The sequence below is a fragment of the Scyliorhinus torazame genome, chromosome 9, assembly GCF_047496885.1.
Source record: "Scyliorhinus torazame isolate Kashiwa2021f chromosome 9, sScyTor2.1, whole genome shotgun sequence".
Taxonomy (NCBI): Eukaryota; Metazoa; Chordata; class Chondrichthyes; order Carcharhiniformes; family Scyliorhinidae; genus Scyliorhinus; species Scyliorhinus torazame.
Window position 1 is genome coordinate 19866182 of NC_092715.1, and position 18546 is coordinate 19884727.

An 18546-nucleotide genomic window follows, 5' to 3' on the forward strand; every position below is an offset into this window, starting at 1 on the left:
AGGCGAACAAGGGGTGCAGTATACGAGCATGGAGAGAAGGCGGGTCAGCTCCGGAGGGAGGCGGCGGCAAGGGAAATTGTCCAGGTGCGAGACAGGGCAGGGAAGTTGGTGGTGGCTCCGGATCAGATTAACAAAGTCTTTAAGGAATTCTATGAGAGTTTGTAAAGGTCAGAGCCACCTGGGGGAGACCGGGAGATGCAGGAATTTCTGGATGGGCTGGAGTACCCGAGGTTAGGGGTACTAAAAGATGCGATTGGGAGGATGCAGTCGGGGAAGGTGGCAGGGCTGGCTGGGTTTCCGGTGGAATGTTGTAAAAAATTTAAGGATAGGTTGGCACCCCTGATGGTGGGGATGTTTGGGGTGGCGATAGGGAGAGGGGTGTTACCACAAACTTTGGGGCAGGCATCGATTTCACTGTATTCTTAACGAGGGTTGAGCACAAGAATACAACTGCCATAAATACCACATGAAGGAGAAACTGTTAAGCTGGGTGAAGCAGAAGTGCGAGGTGCAGTGGGATAGTGCTAGAGTTCGGATATATCAGGACTTGACAGTGGAGCTGGCAAGAAGAAAGATATTGGGCGGGATTCACCGAATCCCCCCCTGGGTCGGAGAATCCCCGGGGGTGGGGGGGGGGCTTGAATCCCACCCCGCTGCTCCGACGCCGGCTGCCGTATTCTCCGGTGCCGGTTTCCGGGCGGGGATCGCGCCACGCCGGTCGGGGGCCATTGTCAGCGGCCCCCACGGCAATTCTCCGGGCCCCGATGGGCCGAGCGGCCGTTGGTTTCTGGCCAGTCCCGCTGGCGTGAATTGAACATGGTCCCACACGGCGGGACCTGGCTGGTAGGCCGGCTGGTGCAGACCTTGGGGGGGGGATCCGGCCCCGGGAGGGGCCCCCACGGTGGCCTGGCCCGCGATTGGGCGGGCGTGTGCCGTGGGGGCACGTCTTCCTTCTGCACCGGCCCGCGGAGAAGACACCCCCCTGCGCATGCGCTAGAATACGCCGGCCAGTCTGCTCATGCAATAACTTGCGCTGGCCCTTCGGCAACGGCTAGCGCGTGCCAACCCCTCCCGCGCCGGCCTAGCCCCCGGAGTGCTTCACGCCGCTTTTTACGCCGGCGTCGAGCCATTGCGGAGATTGGGGAGAATCCCGACCATTAATTCTTTCTGAAGTACTATATCCTGTAACTTCTTAACTAGTTGGCCATTCTAAGGTCTTCTATCCCTTAGACTCCCTTGCTGATACTAGATGGGAACTAATCTATTTCAAACTATATTCCAAGTTATAATAGGATCCCAAATCTACAAGGAAGAGTTTTAACTCACTTACCATTCATTGTCCTGGATCGGTTGAGAATGTCTAGGTGAATCTTTTGGGTGAACCGCTATTTCAGGTTCCGATTTAAAATAAACCACTGTTTCAGGTTTAGATTTAAAATTAAACTTGTTTTTATTTGCTTTTACAAAATCTTAACAAATGACTTTGTATTTAAAGGTCTCTTTTAGTTGATCAGACTTCAGGAGCTCTCTTTAACAATTCTTCTTCTGTCCTGATAGCTGGTGGCTGTACTTATTCTTCGGTCTTCCAGCTTCTTCTGTTTCCCATGGACCAATGAGCTGAGTCGAATTCGAACCGAATGCTCTCAGGTTGTCAGTTCTCTGAGTTCGGGGGTGGTTTGCTGCTGGCGTTACCGAGACATTTTACACCCTAACATTTGTCTCTCCAGCACATTTCAATCACAAAGCATTGTCTCAGAATTTCCCTTATAGACATGTCACATTTCAAAAACCTCGCGGTCCTGCACCTGGCTCAAGACTGATAAACATTTTAAAACCACTCGTCTTCTCGTTCCTAAAATACACACGTCCTGTATAAGATTTGCCACATTTGCAAAACCCAATTTGTTCCCCTTTTTTCCAAGAGGATTTTACGACTGTTAAGCTTCGTAAACTAATCTGCAGCTATATCCTGTGTACTATTTGGGCAGCACGGTAGCACAAGTGGATAGCACTGTGGCTTCACAGCGCCAGGGTCCCAGGTTTGATTCCCCGCTGGGTCACTGTCTGTGCGGAGTCTGCACGTTCTCCCCGTGTCTGCGTGGGTTTCCTCCGGGTGCTCCGGTTTCCTCCCACAGTCCAAAGATGTGCAGGTTAGGTGGATTGGCCATGCTAAATTGCCCTTAGTGTCCAAAAAGGTTAGGAGGGGTTATTGGGTTACGGGGATAGGGTGGAAATGAGGGCGGTAAGTGGGTCGGTGCAGACTCGATGGGCCGAATGGTCTCCTTCTGCACTCTATGTTCTATGTACTTAAAATATTCACAGTTTTCTAACACATCCGTTCCTGTACGTGCTAGCACCAAATCTTGTAGCACTTTGCTCAAAATTGCCAAGTTTCCTTCACCACCAGTTCCCTTTTTTCTCAATGATGCTCTTTTTTTCAGAAGTCGTTACACTTCCCAAAATAAAGCTATATCCTGTCTATCTCAAACACTCATGGTTTTCCTCATGATCCTTTCTCATGACTGTTGTTTTTCTCGAACTTTTGACCTCTTCTGTGCTTGCTTTAAAAGCATCTTGACATGAAAATGAAAACCGCTTATTGTCACAAGTAGGCTTCAAATGAAGTTACTGCGAAAAGGCCCTAGTCGCCACATTCCGGCGCCTGTTCGCCATTCCTACTTGTATGTTACTTTACCTGTTTTCTATATGTTTCTTTTACTCTGTATTTTTTTTTTGCCTCTTTTATTCTGTGTATTTTGTTCCAAACTACACCTTTCCCATTTTCATTTACACAGTAGATAATTACTGCTCTCGGCAGTTCATTCACTTTGGGCTTCGGCCTTAACGACCGATGAGCTCGGTCCAGCTCGTACCGGGAGGGGTTCTCACCCTCCCCCATCAACTCCGCCAGCATCTTAGCGAAGTACTCTATTGGCCTCGGGCCCACTGTCCCTTCGGGCAAGCCCACAATTCTCAGATTGTGCCGCCTCCAGCGGTTCTCCAAGTCCTCGAGCTTTTCTCGGAGTCCTCTGTTGACCTCCACCACCCTCCGCAGCTCGCCCCCCATCGAGGTGAGCTGGCCGTTGTGCCGTGACGCGGCCTCCTCCACTTTCTTCCTCTTCTCGCCCTGCTCTCTCACCTCGGCCGATGCCTTTGCCACAGTTACCCTCACCGGGGCGATTGCCGCCTCCACCAATGATTTCAGTGCGACCGCCATCTCCTTGCTCAACGCCTCCATGTGTCTCGCAAACTGCTTGTCCAGCTCCACAGCCATCACCTCAGTCATCTTTTCCACCGTAAGCTGTGCGGCCCCACCATGCGGTCCAGCATCCGCCATCTTGTCAGTGCTTTTGCTGGTCCTCTCTCATTCGACGGAAAATCCGCGTATCCTCCCTTCTTCACAGCTGCTTTTCGCATCCTTTAACGACTTATTATTTTTCATTTTCTTTCTTTGATCTTTAAAAAAAAAATTCAACAAAAAAAATTGAAAAACAAAAATTCAAAAAAATAAAGAATTTTCAAAAGAAACGTCTTCACCCCCCCCCCCGAGACCGGACTTCAGACTTCTGAAGAACACATTTTAAGTGGGAGTCACCCGATGTGCAACATCCCCACGACGTTGCACCCTGGCTTCGGGCCTTGCCGCCTCTACGGCCTCGTCTTCAGTTCGGCTCAGACCCCGCCGCTTCGAATGCTGTGCGCCCCGGGCACAGCGCCTCAGCTCCGGCAGCCCGACACACGCGCGGGGTTCCTCGCCGGTTCCCAAACCGGCCCGGCTTGGCGCCCGGGACGGCCCCAAAGGCCGACAGAAATTGGGGGCAGAACGAAGAAAGCAGGGACATCCCCGAAAGCACCGTAAACAGCGGACACCGGGGGGGAGCTCCTCTCGATGCGGCCGACCCGCTCGCGAACATCACCAGCAGTCCATTCTCCAGAGAGATTGAAGGGATAATTACCTCATTCATATGGGGAGGGAAGGTGGCCAGAGTTAGAAAGGTGCTGCTACAGAGGGGAAGGCAGGCAGGGGGTTTGGGTCTTCCGAACCTGATGTATTATTACTGGGCGGCGAATGTGGAGAAGGTGCGGAGCTGGGTCAGAGGGGTTGACTCCCAATGGGTCAGAATGGAGGAGAGTTTGTGTAGGTGGTCGGGATTGAAGGTGCCAGCAACAGCGCCGCTCCCGGACGGCCCCGGGGAAACACTCAGGGAGTCCGGTAGTAATAGCTTCATTGAGAATTTGGAGGCAGTTTCGCCAACACTTCGGGTTGGGTTTAGGGTCAAGGGAAATGCTGATTCGGGGGAACCACAGATTTGGGCCAGGGAGGTGGGATGGAAATTTTTGGAGATGGGAGGAGAAAGGAATTAGGACACAAAAAGATTTGTTTCTTGGGGATCGGTTTGCAGGATTGAAGGAGCTGGAAGCGAAGTATGGGCTGGAGCAGGGGTAAATGTTTAGATCCATGCAGGTTGGAGACTTTACCAGAAAGGAGATACAGAGCTTCCCAGTGGAACCGGCCTCCACATTGCTGGAGGAGGTGCTGACGACAGGGGGACTGGAGAAGGGGGTAGTGTCGGCGGTTTACGGGGCTATTTTGGAAGAGGAGAAGGCACCACTGGAAGGGATCAAGGCAAAGTGGGAGGAAGAGTTACATAGTTCCCCACGGTAGGCTATTGCAGAAAATATGGAGGCTGGGGATTGAGGGTGATTTAGAGATGTGGATCAGAAATTGGCGAGCTGAAAGAAGACAGAGGGTGGTGGTTGATGGGAAATGTTCAGAATGGAGTTCAGTTACAAGTGGAGTACCACAAGGATCTGTTCTGGGGCCGTTGCTGTTTGTCATTTTTATCAATGACCTAGAGGAAGGCGCAGAACGGTGGGTGAGTAAATTTGCAGACGATACTAAAGTCGGTGGTGTTGGCGATAGTGTGGAAGGATGTAGCAGGTTACAGAGGGATATAGATAAGCTGCAGAGCTGGGCTGAGAGGTGGCAAATGGAGTTTAATGTAGGGAAGTGTGAGGTGATTCACTTTGGAAGGAATAACAGGAATGCGGAATATTTGGCTAATGGTAAAGTTCTTGGAAGTGTGGATGAGCAGAGGGATCTAGGTGTCCATGTACATTGATCCCTGAAAGTTGCCACCCAGGTTGATAGGGTTGTGAAGAAGGCCTATGGAGTGTTGGCCTTTATTGGTAGATGTAGCGCACAAAGACTCCGTGAGACGAATAGAGTGAAGTCGATGAGGCTTTATTAAGCGTGTCTGTTCCCCCGCAGCTCGATAGTAGAATGGCCTGCGGGGGAGGACTCTGGCTTCTTATACTCCGCCTTCAGGGCGGAGCTAGAGGTCAACGGCCAACCAGGACCCGGGATCTGTCAGCCAATGACATTAGGGCTTTCAGTCCCACATGACCCCTAATACATACTACCACATTCACCCCTTGTCAAAAATGAATCCGGCGGGGTGATGCTTCGCATGGTGGTAAGGGTTTACAGGGCTGGTCCTGGGAGGAAAACATTCATATGGCAATACAGTATGTACAATTTTGTCCTGTTTCAACTATTTACAGAAGGTATCGGGAGAAAAGCAAAATGTTCTTGTGAAAAGTCCATATATTGATTTAGATCGTCGCCACGAGTCGGTCGGGCGGTCTGGTCGTCCGTGTCGATCGCCTCGGCCCCGGTGGTGGTGGTGGTGCTTGTACCGGTGTTGTCGTCTCCGGGAGCCTTACGGTTTCAGCTTGGGCTTTATTCTTGGTCGGGCCTGAGGGGAGGGGAACCGATCCTCCTGGGAAGGGGGCGGTCGCGGGGTGCGGCGGTGGCAGGAAGGGGGGGGTTGGGTGAATGGTGTCGGGGGGGGGGGGGGTGTGTTGCCGGCGGGCACCAGATCCCGCAGGGAGACCGTGTCCTGTCGGCCGTCGGGGTACTCCACGTAAGCGTACTGCGGGTTCGCGTGGAGGAGGTGAACCCTTTCGACCAACGGGTCCGCCTTGTGTGCCCGCACATGCTTTCGGAGCAAGATGGGTCCTGGGGCCGCCAGCCAGGTCGGCAGTGACGTTCCAGAGGAGGACCTCCTAGGGAAGACAAGGAGACGCTCATGAGGCGTTTGATTAGTGCTTGTACATAATAGCGACCGGATGGAGTGGAGAGCGTCTGGGAGGACCTCCTGCAACCGTGAAACTGGGAGGTCCCTGGACCGTAGGGCCAGTAGGACGGTCTTCCAGACCGTGCCGTTCTCCCTCTCTACTTGCCCGTTCCCCCGGGGGTTGTAGCTGGTCGTCCTGCTTGAGGCTATGCCCTTGCTGAGCAGGAACTGGCGCAGCTCGTCACTCATGAAAGAGGACACCCTGTCGCTGTGGACGTATGCGGGGCAACCGAACAGTGTGAAGATGGTGTTCAGGGCTTTAATGACTGTGGCCGCGGTCATGTCAGAGCAGGGAATGGCGAATGGGAAGCGGGAGTATTCGTCCACCACATTAAGGAAGTATGTGTTGCGGTCGGTGGAGGGGAGGGGCCCTTTGAAATCCAGACTAAGGCGTTCAAAGGGGCGGGAAGCCTTAATCAGGTGCGCACCATCCGGCCTGAAAAAATGCGGTTTGCATTCCGCGCAGATGTGGCAGTCCCTTGTGACTGTACGGACCTCCTCTAAAGAGTATGGGAGATTGCGGGACTTGATAAAGTGGAAAAACCGAGTGACCCCCGGGTGGCAGAGGTCCTCGTGGAGGGTTTGGAGGCGGTTAATTTGTGCGTTGGCACATGTGCCGCGGGATAGGGCATCGGACGGCTCGTTCAGCTTTCCGGGACGATACAAGATCTCGTAGTTGAAGGTGGAGAGCTCGATCCTCCACCTTAAGATCTTGTCGTTTTTGATTTTGCCCCGCAGTGCATTATCGAACATAAAGGCTACCGACCGTTGGTCGGTGAGGAGAGTGAATCTCCTGCCGGCCAGGTAATGCCTCCAATGTCGCACAGCTTCCACTATGGCTTGGGCTTCCTTTTCCACTGAGGAGTGGCGGATTTCTGAAGCGTGGAGGGTTCGGGAGAAAAAGGCCACGGGTCTGCCCGCTTGGTTAAGGGTGGCCGCTAGAGCTACGTCGGAGGCGTCGCTCTCGACCTGGAAGGGGAGGGACTCATCGATGGCGCGCATCGTGGCCTTTGCGATATCCGCTTTGATGCGGCTGAAGGCCTGGCAAGCCTCTGTCGACAGAGGGAAGGTCGTGGTCTGTATTAGGGGGCGGGCCTTGTCTGCGTACTGGGGGACCCACTGGGCGTAGTATGAAAAAAACCCCAGGCAGCGTTTCAGGGCTTTTGAGCAGTGCGGGAGGGGAAATTCCATGAGGGTGCGCATACGTTCGGGGTCGGGGCCTATTATCCCATTGCGCACTACGTAGCCCAGAATGGCTAGCCGGTTGGTGCTAAAAACGCACTTGTCCTCGTTGTACGTGAGGTTCGAGGCTTTGGCGGTCTGGAGGAATTTTTGGAGGTTGGCGTCGTGGTCCTGCTGGTCGTGGCCGCAGATTGTTACATTGTCGAGATACGGGAACGTGGCCCGCAACCCATGTTGATCAACCATTCGGTCCATCTCCCGTTGGAAGACCGAGACCCCGTTTGTGACGCCAAATGGGACCCTTAGGAAATGGTATAATCGCCCGTCTGCCTCGAAGGCTGTGTACTTGCGGTCACTTGGGCGGATGGGGAGCTGGTGGTAGGCGGACTTGAGGCCCACGGTGGAGAAGACTTTATACTGGGCAATCCGATTGACCATGTCGGATATGCGGGGGAGAGGGTACGCGTCTAGTTGTGTGTACCTGTTGATGGTCTGGCTATAGTCTATGACCATCCTTTGTTTCTCCCCCGTCTTCACTACTACCACCTGTGCTCTCCAGGGACTATTGCTGGCCTGGATTATGCCTTCCTTTAGTAGCCGCTGGACTTCGGACCGAATGAAGGTCCGGTCCTGGGCGCTGTACCGTCTGCTCCTAGTGGCGACGGGTTTGCAATCCGGGGTGAGTTTCGCAAACAAGGACGGGGGTTGCACCTTGAGGGTTGCGAGGCCGCAGATAGTGAGTGGGGGTATTGGGCCGCCGAATTTGAACGTAAGGCTCTGTAGATTGCACTGGAAATCTAATCCCAGTAATGTGGGGGCGCAGAGTTGGGGAAGGACGTGTAGTTTGTAGTTTTTGAACTCCCTCCCCTGCACCGTTAGGGTAACTATGCAGAAACCTTTGATCTGTACGGAGTGGGATCCTGCAGCTAGGGAAATCTTTTGTGTGCTGGGATAGGTGGTCAAGGAACAGCGTCTTACCGTGTCGGGGTGGATAAAGCTCTCCGTGCTCCCGGAGTCGACTAGGCATGGTGTCTCGTGCCCGTTTATTAGCACCGTTGTCGTCGTCGTCTGGAGTGTCCGGGGCCGAGCTTGATCGAGCGTAATTGAAGCGAGACGTGGTTGTAGTAGTGGAGCGTCTTCCTCGAACCCCGTGGAGCCGTCGACACTGGGGTCCGTTGTTGCCGTCCAAGGTGGCGTCGGGGATGAACAAAATGGCTGCCCCCATACATCGCACATGGCTGGGGGGTCACAAGATGGCGGCAGGGTGGACAAAATGGCCGCCCCCACGCGTCGTACAGGTCTGGGGTGGTCCAAGATGGCGGCGTCTGCGGGTCGCACATGGGGCGCTGGGGGGGTTGGGGAGCGTTAGGACCGTGCGGGGCTCCCTCATCTCTGGGGACAGCGGTGGTCGGGACCCAAATTGGCAGCGCCGGCGGGTCATACGTGGGGACGGGGGGGGGGGGGGTTGGGGAGCGTAAGCGGCGTGCAGGGCTCCCTGTTCTCCCGGGACCACGGTGGTCGGAACCCAGAGCGGCTGCGCCTGCGGGTCGTACAAGGCGTGCTGGGGGGGTTGGGAAGCATAAGCGGCGTGTAGGGCTCCCTGTTCTCCCGGGACAGCGGCGACCTCGCGGGACCGGCACACAACCGCGAAATGGCCCTTTTTCCCGCAGCTCTTGCAGATTGCTGCGCGGGCCGGGCAGCGCTGCCGGGGGTGTTTCGCCTGGCCGCAGAAATAGCAGCGGGCGCCCCCGGTGCGACTTGGCGTTTGGACCGCGCAAGCCTGTGGGGTGTCCGGGGGGGGGGTGGGGGGTTTGTCGCGACGGGTACGTACGGAGCCCAATGGGCTGCCGCGCGGTCGCGGCCGTAGGCACGGGTATTACGCGCGGCCACGTCTAGGGAGGCTGCTAGGGCCCGTGCCTCTGAGAGTCCGAGCGACTCTTTTTCTCGAAGTCTTTGGCGGATTTGGGAGGAATTCATACCTGCCACAAAAGCATCGCGCATTAACATGTCCGTGTGTTCATTTGCGTTCACCGAAGGGCAGCTGCAGGCTCGTCCCAAAATCAGCAGCGCGGCGTAGAATTCGTCCATCGATTCTCCGGGACTTTGCCGTCTCGTCGCGAGCTGGTAGCGAGCGTAGATTTGGTTAACTGGGCGGACATAGAGACTTTTCAGTGCTGCGAACGACGTCTGGAAATCCTCCGCGTCTTCGATGAGGGAGAAAATCTCCGTGCTTAACCTCGAGTGCAGGACCTGTAGTTTTTGGTCTTCTGTGACCCGGCCTGTTGCTGTTCTGAGGTAGGCCTCGAAACAAGTCTGCCAGTGCTTGAAGGCTGCTGCCGCGTTCACTGCGTGGGGGCTGATCCTCAGGCATTCCGGGATGATCCTGAGCTCCATCGTCCTTTTTAGGCACGCTTAATAAATTGTAGCGCACAAAGACTCCGTGAGACGAATAGAGTGAAGTAGATGAGGCTTTATTAAGCGTGTCTGTTCCCCCGCAGCTCGATAGTAGAATGGCCTGCGGGGGAGGACTCCGGCTTCTTATACTCCGCCTTCAGGGCGGAGCTAGAGGTCAACGGCCAACCAGGACCCGGGATCTGTCAGCCAATGACATTAGGGCTTCCAGTACCACATGACCCCTAATACATACTACCACAGTAGAGGGATTGAGTTCCGGAGTCAGGAGGTCATGTTGCAGCTGTACAGAACTCTGGTATGGCCGCATTTGGAGTATTGCGTACAGTTCTGGTCACCGCATTATAGGAAGGACGTGGAGGCTTTGGAGCGGGTGTAGAGGAGATTTACCAGGGTGTTGCCTGGTATGGAGGGAAAATCTTATGAGGAAAGGCTGATGGACTTGAGGTTGTTTTCGTTGGAGAGAAGAAGGTTAAGAGGAGACTTAATAGAGGCATACAAAATGATCAGGGGGTTAGATAGGGTGGACAGTGAGAGCCTTCTCCCGCGGATGGAAATGGCTAGTACGAGGGGACATAGCTTTAAACTGAGGGGTAATAGATATAGGACAGAGGTCAGAGGTAGGTTCTTTACGCAAAGAGTAGTGAGGCCGTGGAATGCCCTACCTGCTACAGTAGTGAACTCGCCAACATTGAGGGCATTTAAAAGTTTATTGGATAAACATATGGATGATAATGGCATAGTGTAGGTTAGATGGCTTTTGTTTTGGTGCAACATCGTGGGCCGAAGGGCCTGTACTGCGCTGTATCGTTCTATGTTCTATAGAACATACAGTGTAGAAGGAGCCATTCGGCCCATCAAGTCTGCACCGACCCACTTAAGCCCTCACTTCCACCCTATCCCGTAACCCAATAACCCCTCCTAACCTTTTTGGTCACTAAGGGCAATTTATCGTGGCCAATCCACCTAACCTGCACGCCTTTGGACAACCAAAGGTTGGGAGCGGGTATGTAGGAGGGGTTCTGGTGTGAGGTGCTCCAGAGGGTGAACGCCTCCACCTCGTGCGCGAGGTTGGGGCTGATACAGCTGAAGGTGGTATATATAGAGCGCACCTCACATGGGCGAGGATGAGTCGGCTCTTTGAGTGAGTAGATGATGTGTGTGAACGTTGCGGGGTGGGGGGCTGCAATCACGTTCGTATGTTTTGGTCCTGTCCAAAGCTAGGGGAGTACTGGAAGGAGGTGTTTAGGGTAATCTCGAAAGTGGTGCACGTGAAACTGGACCCAGGCCCTCAGGAGGCCATATTCAGGGTGTCGGAGCCACTGTGGTTGGAAACGGGCGTGGAGGCAGATGTGTAGCCTTCGCCTCGTTGATTGCCCGAAGGCGGAACCTGTTGGGATGGAGAGCAACCTCTCCACCCTGTGCCCTGGCGTTGCGGGGGGACCTGTTGGCATTCTTGACTCTTGAGAAGGTCAAATTTGAACTGAGGGGAAGGAGAGGGGTTCTACAATTCATGGGCGTTATTCATTATGCACTTTCGAGAATTGGATTACATCGAACATTAGAGGGGGGTGGTTAGGAGGGTGAGCCGGGAATCCTGGCTGGTGCCTGGCGCCCGACAGAATGCCATGCTCCGGTGCCCCGACAGTTGCGTCAATGCTGCCTTCTACTCCGCACGTACAGTAAACTCCGTTGGCATATCATTAATGGGCCCGATCCGGAATTCTCCGTGGCTCCCGCGATGCTCCACCTCCGCCAGGAGGAATTACTGACGGCAAGTTTCACTTGTGTGGTTTTAAAAATCGGGATCCAGGCAGCTTGGCTGTGGAAGGAGAGGGATGAGATAGAATATATTCCCAGAGGCGCGGCCTTGAGCTGCGGGGCATCTGTCGGGGAAGGGGGGTGTATCGGGGGTGACCAGGGCATGGGCCATGGCATTGGGTTGACCCATGGGGCTGAGCCAGTGTCAAGGCACGATATTTCGGCCTGCAAGGCAGCCGTCTTGCTGCGCACTGTACTGACCGCCCAGCGTGGCCCGTGGTTGTGTAGAGTGACACTGGCCTTATGGGTGCCCGCCTCCAGCCCTCCCCCCCCCCCACATGCACCCACAACCGGACATACCCATTGGTGAGGCATCATGCGGCCCATCCAAGGGCAATACCCATGGTAGCCCCTACAGGAGGGTGCCGGACAAGGACCACAAAGCGTGTCTCTGGCATGGGTAGTGCCATCCACCAGTACCCCTGCCAGCAGATGGGCGGATGCTGGGGGCAGAGGCCATGCAGTGCTGGACCCCGAGGGGCCAGGGATACGGTGCGGAGGGCAGAGTGCCAGGGGGAACGGCCGGGGTGGGTGTGGGGATGAGAGAGAAGGGGGGGGGGGGGAGAAGGACATACGAGGGGCAGAGGGTGCAGTGCAGACCAGGGCCACCATGTAGACCACTGGACCTGGCTGGGCATGGGGGTACACACCATGTTAACAGGCCTGCCTTTCACCCCCTACAGACAATGGACTTCAGAATCCAACCAGGAATGGTTGGCATCTGCCTGCACTGAGGCTGTACAAGCAGGAGCTTCTCGGGGAGGGTCCTGCAACAGTGGAGCCTGCCCCAGAGGAACAGGAAGCAGCTGGTGAGGATGATGAGCCAGCCGCCCAACACGCCGAGGAGGAGGAATTGAAAAGGAGGTGCCGCATGAGGCCTGGTGCGAACCAGCAGCGCCTGTCATTCGAGGACCGCCACAGGGTCCTTCCAGGCGCCCAGTGGGGCCCTGTCTGTAATCTCACGGACCTGTCATTCGAGGACCACCACAGGGTCCTTCCAGGCGCTGTCTGTAATCTCACGGACCTCGGTGCACAGGTACTTCCGTGCTGTCACAGAGGCCCTATACACCCATTTGAATGTGGACCGAGCCCACCTGGATGCCTGGGCAGCGGGCTTCACCACAATTGCCAAGTTGCCCCGGATACAGGGGGTGATCGACAGGATGCATGACCCCCTACCAACACGGACTCCAGGCAGGTCGGTCTTTACAAACCAAAATGGGTTCCACTCGATGATCGTGCAGCTGGTGTGTGACTGTGAGATGCACATCTACGCCCGATACCCAGGCAGTGTGCACGCTGCCTTTATCCTGGCGCACCGGAACAGTGAGGGGTTGGTTCTTGGGCGACTGGGGTAATCCGCTGCGGTCGTGGTTGATGACGCCTATCCGGAGGCCAAAACTCTACGCGAAGACTTGATACAACAATGTCCAAGTCACGACCAGGGACATGATTGAGCAGTGCATTGGCATCTTGAAGATGCGGTTCAGCTGCCTGCACAGCTCTGGAGGGCCCCTCCAGTATAGTGTTGCAACAATGTTGTAAAACCTTTTGTCTGTCCTGTGTTCTCTTTTTATCCTCGCCCTGCTGCCTGCTTTGATCTACAGTCTTCTGGTTAGCTGCTGCCACATTACTGCACCTTTTGGGATTTCTGTTTAAATTACAGTCTTTGGACACTGAAACCCCCTGTTCTGATGTACTGAGACATTCCTTTAGGTTTTGTGGCAGAACCTGGTAATAGATAGGATAGATGTGGGCAGGTTGTTTCCACTGGTGGGTGAAAGCATAGCCTCAAAATAAGGGGAAGTAGATTTAGGACTGAGTTTAGGAGGAACTTCTTCCCCAAAGGGTTATGAATCTATGGAATTCCCTACCCAGTGAAGCAGTTGAGGCTCCTTCATTAAATGTTTTTAAGATAAAGATAGATAGTTTTTTGAAGAATAAAGGGATTAAGGGTTATGGTGTTCGGGCCGGAAAGTGGAGCTGAGTCCACAAAAGATCAGCCATGATCTCATTGAATGGTGGAGCAGGCTCGAGGGGCCAGATGGCCTACTCCTGCTCCTAGTTCTTATGTTCTTATGAATCCTGTTTATTGACCTATCTTGTTGGAGATGGTTATTGGATTGCACTTCTATGCAATGAATTGAACTTACCACTTTTCAGCCCAAGACTCAATGCTATTCAGGCCTTGCTGTCTGTCCCTGTGCTGTTTTAATATTCTCTCTCTCTCTCCGCACAGAGACTTCTCTGAATGGTTGGACAATGACAGTGGCGGATGGTGTGAGTGCTGGGGAAGGGGGGACGGCTATCCTGCCGTGTGCCTTCACCCTCCCCTCACCCCCTGATCAGAAACTCAACGGCTCCGTGAAGTGGTTCACCTCTGACCCAGTGAATGGTGGACTGATTTTCCAATGTACATATCCTGGTACAGACCCTTCAGAGGGTGAGCCGTGTGAGAGTGGGAAGCAGCAGGATGCTGGGAGTCGATTCCGATTCGTGGGCAATCTCAGCAACAACGATGTCTCAATAATGATGGAGCGACTGAGCCGGGCGGACAGTAATGTTTATCGCTGCCGTGTGGAGCTCAATATTGACAATTTTGGTGCACAGCCAGGAACCAGACTGACAGTGAATGGTGAGTATCGATGTTTAAAATGATTTAAAACAGATGTATGCAATCCAGGAAAAGCTTCTGCCTGATCCCAATCATTGCCAAAGCTGATTGGCTGCTTTGGAGACTGGACCGCCACTTCCACAGAGCTGATTGGCCAGCTGCCTATTGCCTCTATAATTATTCATTCATGGGATGTGGATTCGCTGGCTGGGTCAGCAATTATTGCCCACCCCCCAGGGCATTTAAGAGTCAACCACATTGTAGGCCAGACCACATCTCTGTGGACAACAGCTACCCTTCCCTCAAGGACATTAGTGAACCAGATGGGTTTTTACGACAATGGACAATGGTTTCATGGTTATCGTTAGACTTTTAATTCCAGATTTCTTTAGTGAATTCAAATTTCACCCTCTGCCCTGGCGGGATTCGAACCCTGGACCCCAGAGCATGACTCTGGGTTTCTGGATTACTAGTCCAGCGACAATGCCACTGCCATCCCCAAACCCAGCTGTCCATGGCTTTATACCTGAGCACGAGGAGGAGAGGGGAGGGTGGGATGGAGAGGATGGGATGGTGAGAGTGGGACGGGGGGACGGGGGGGAGAGTATATAGAGATGTAGAAAGGTTATCGGCACACGCTAGCAAAATCTAGACAGTATCATATGTATTACGTGTTAGAACTGCTGGGCGGTACGGTGGCGCAGTGGTTAGCACTGCCGCCTCACGGCGCTGAGGACCCGGGTTCGATCCCGGCCCCGGGTCACTGTCCGCGAGAGTTTACACAGTCTCCTCCTGTCTGCGTGGGTCTCACCCCCACAACCCACAAAGATGTGCAGGTCGGTAGACTGGCCACGCTAAATTGTCCCTTAATTGGAAATTTAAATTTATCCTCTAAATTTATACTTAAAAAAAGAACTGCCGGAACACTGAGGTCCCGAGGTCACTTTGGTAATTGCTTTGCCCGTCACAAGCGTTTTGCTTTCACAAGCTGTGCAACAATCAAGTCGTCACCAAAAGTCTTAACATGTCACAGATTTGTTACATAGCGCCAAAGGAGGCCATTCGGCCCATCATGGCTGCCCCTGGCTCTCCGGATGAGCAATTCTCCGAGTGCCGCCATCCCACCTTCACACCTTTTCTTCCTTTTCAGATATCAGCCTGCTTCCTGCTTGAAAGTTTTGACTGAACATGTCCCCATCGAACTCTCGGGGAGCGCATTCCAGATCTTAGCCACTCGCGGTGGGAGAGAGTTTTCCTCATGTCGTTTTTGCTTCTTTTGCGAATTTCCATGCCCTCTCGTTCTCGATCCTTTCACGAGCGGGGATGTCGACTCTGTCCAGACCCCTCACGATTTATTTGGAATACGTTTATCAAGTCTCCTCTCAACGTTCTCTTCTCCAAGGAAAACTGTCCCAACTTCTCCAAACATACTGTTCATCCCGGCTACCATTCCCGTTAATTTTTTCTCTCTAGTGACTTCTCATCCTTCCTAAAGTGCGGTGCCCAAAACTGGATACAATACTCCATCTAAGGCCAAACGTGTCTTATATACGATGAACAGAACCTCCTTGCTCCTATAGTCTATGGGGCTGGAGTGGACCACTCGGCCCATCGAGCCTCCTCCACCTTTCAATAGGATCATCGCTAATCTTGGGATTCAACTCCATTTTCCCGCCCACTTCCCATAGTTTTTAATTCCCCGAGAGACCAAAAATCTGTCTACCCCAGTCTTAAATGTATTCAATGATTGGGCATCCACAACCCTCGGGGGATAGAGAATTCCGAAGATTTGTAACCCTTTGAGTGAATTAATCTCACCTTATCTCACTCCTAAATCATCATCCCCTTATCCTGAGGCTGTGCCGCCCCCCCCCGGCCCCACCGCCCCGTGCTCTAGATTCCCCGACCTCTGGAATCAATCTCTCAGCGCCCACCCTATCAAACCACTTCAGAATCTTGTACGTTTCAATCAGATCACCTCTCATTCTTCTACGCCCCAGAGAATACAGACCCAATTTACACAATCTCTCAACATAAGACAACCCTCGCATTCCAAGGGCCACTTCAGTGAAACCTCACTATACCGCCTCCAGTTCAACAATAAGTATATCCATTTTTAACTATATCCTTTCTTAAACGTGGAGACCAAAACTGCACACGGGTACTCCAGATGTGGCCTCACCAAAACTCTGTACAACTGTAGCAAGACTTCTTTCTTCCTGTACTCCAAACCCCTCACAATAAAGACCAACACGGCACGTTGACTTCCCAATTGCTTGCTGCTCCTGTATGTTAACTTTCTGCGTTTTTTGGACGAGACGCACCTGATGCGACTGTCAATTCACGCGAGACAGAGAGTTGAAGTGAACAGTGGCTTTAATCGACTAGAACAGTGCCTGCCTGCGACTGCTCTGCACTGAGAGCTGCCTACAGGGCTGCTGCTCTATATACCTCCCCTCAAGGGGGCGGAGCCAGGGGCAGAGCCCACAAGGGCACCAACATGATACATTCCGTGTATTAGATTCCCCGACCAGTGGAATCAATCTCTCAGCATCCACAGGGGCTGTTTAGCACACTGGGCTAAATCGCTGGCTTTGAAAGCAGACCAAGGCAGGCCAGCAGCACGGTTCAATTCCCGTACCAGCCTCCCCGAACAGGCGCCGGAATGTGGCGACTAGGGGCTTGTCACAGTAACTTCATTTGAAGCCTACTTGTGACAATAAGTGATTTTCATTTCATTTCATTACAGTACTCCATGGGTGGAGCCCACATGGACAACAGCGTGATACAATGTGGTACAGTGGTGAATGGTTGGTACAATACCCAAGTCTCTTTGAGCATCAACGCTTGCAATTTCCCCACTTTTTAAAAGAATTCTACTTTTCTCTTTTTGCGACCAAAGCGAATAACGTCACACCTGGCTTAATAAAGCCCAGGATGATGTGTGCTTCATTAACTGTGCTCGCAACCTGTCCGGCCACCTTCAATGGCTTTTGCACATATACAGCAAGTTCCTCTGCGCCTGCCACCACATTCGAATTTCATATTGTCCCTCCATTTTTGTCCTGAACCGGCATTCCCTCACGTTGAAAACCACTTGGAGGAAGTACTGAGGGTGGCAAGGGCACAGAAGGTACTCTGGGTGGGGCCCTCAATGTGGAGGCAATTCAGGGAAGGCTCATCAAGATGATCCCCAGTATGGAGGGATTGCCTGATGAGCAAAGGTTAAATGGTTTGGGACTCTAGTCATTGGAGTTTAGAAGAATGAGAGGTGATCTCGTTGAAACATGTCGGATTATTAAGGAGCTCGACAGAGTGAATGCTGAGGGGATGTTTCCCTTCATGGGAGAGTCTAGGACCAGAGGGCATTGTCCCAAAATAAAGGAGTGCTAATTGAAGACTGAGATGGGGAGGAATTTCTCCTTTAAGGGTTGTGTGTCTTTGGAGCTCCTTGGCAGCAAGAGTTGTTGATCAGTAAGCAAATCAGTACGGGGAGAGGGCAGGAAAGTGGATGTGCGGAATGTCAGATCAGCCATGATTCTATTAAATGACGGAGCAGAGTTGAGGGGCCAAATGGCCTACTCCTGTTCCTATCTCTTATGGTTTTATCATAGAACATACAGTGCAGAAGGAGGCCATTCGGCCATCGGGTCTGCACCGACCCACTTAAGCCCTCACTTCCACCCTATCCCCCGTAACCCAATAACCCCTCCTAACCTTTTTGGTCACTGAGGGCAATTTAACATGGCCAATCCACCTAACCCGCACGTCTTTGGACTGTGGGAGGAAACCGGAGCACCCGGAGGAAACCCACGCACACACGGGGAGAACGTGCAGACTCCGCACAGACAGTGACCCAAGCCGGGAATCGAACCTGGGACCCTGGCGCTGTGAAGCCACAGTGCTATCCACTTGTGCTACCGTGCTGTCCATGTCATCTATGCAGGCACCAGATACTGGAAAGGCTATGAGCCCAGACAATATTCCAGCAATAGTACTGTGGACTTGTGCTCCAGAACCGGTTGCATCATTAGCCAAGTTGTTCCAGTACAGCTACAACACTGGCATCTACCCGGCAATGTGGAAAATTGCCCAGGTGTGTCCTGTCCGCAAAAAGCAGGTCAAATCCAACCCAGCCAATTACTGCCCTATCAGTCTACTCTCCATCATCAGTAAAATGATGGAAAGTGCTGTTGACCGTGCTATCAAGAGGCACTTACTCAGCAACAACATGCTCACTGATGCAGTTTGGGTTCCGCCAGGGCCATTCAGCTCCTGATCTCAGTACAGCCTTGGTTCAAACATGGACAAAAGAGTTGCAATCGAGGTGAGGTGAGAGCGACTGCCCTTGACGTCCAGGCAGCATTCGACCGAGTA

At 53.2% G+C, this 18546-nt stretch overlaps 2 protein-coding genes across 2 annotated transcripts in view; one reads left to right on the forward strand and one right to left on the reverse strand.

Moving 5' to 3' along the window:
* The window catches only part of LOC140429092 (sialic acid-binding Ig-like lectin 15), a 72271-nt gene extending 70229 nt beyond the window's left edge, over window positions 1-2042 (reverse strand). Inside the window, exon 1 of the mRNA XM_072515657.1 lies at window positions 1331-2042. Within this exon, the coding sequence (XP_072371758.1) occupies window positions 1331-1337 (7 nt within the window). The 5' untranslated portion in view covers window positions 1338-2042. The remainder of the gene's footprint in view (window positions 1-1330) is intronic.
* The window catches only part of LOC140429956 (sialic acid-binding Ig-like lectin 12), a 30023-nt gene that overhangs the window by 187 nt on the left and 11290 nt on the right, over window positions 1-18546 (forward strand). The window contains exon 2 of the mRNA XM_072517546.1: window positions 13795-14190. Coding sequence (XP_072373647.1) covers window positions 13818-14190 — 373 coding nt within the window. The 5' untranslated portion in view covers window positions 13795-13817. The remainder of the gene's footprint in view (window positions 1-13794; window positions 14191-18546) is intronic.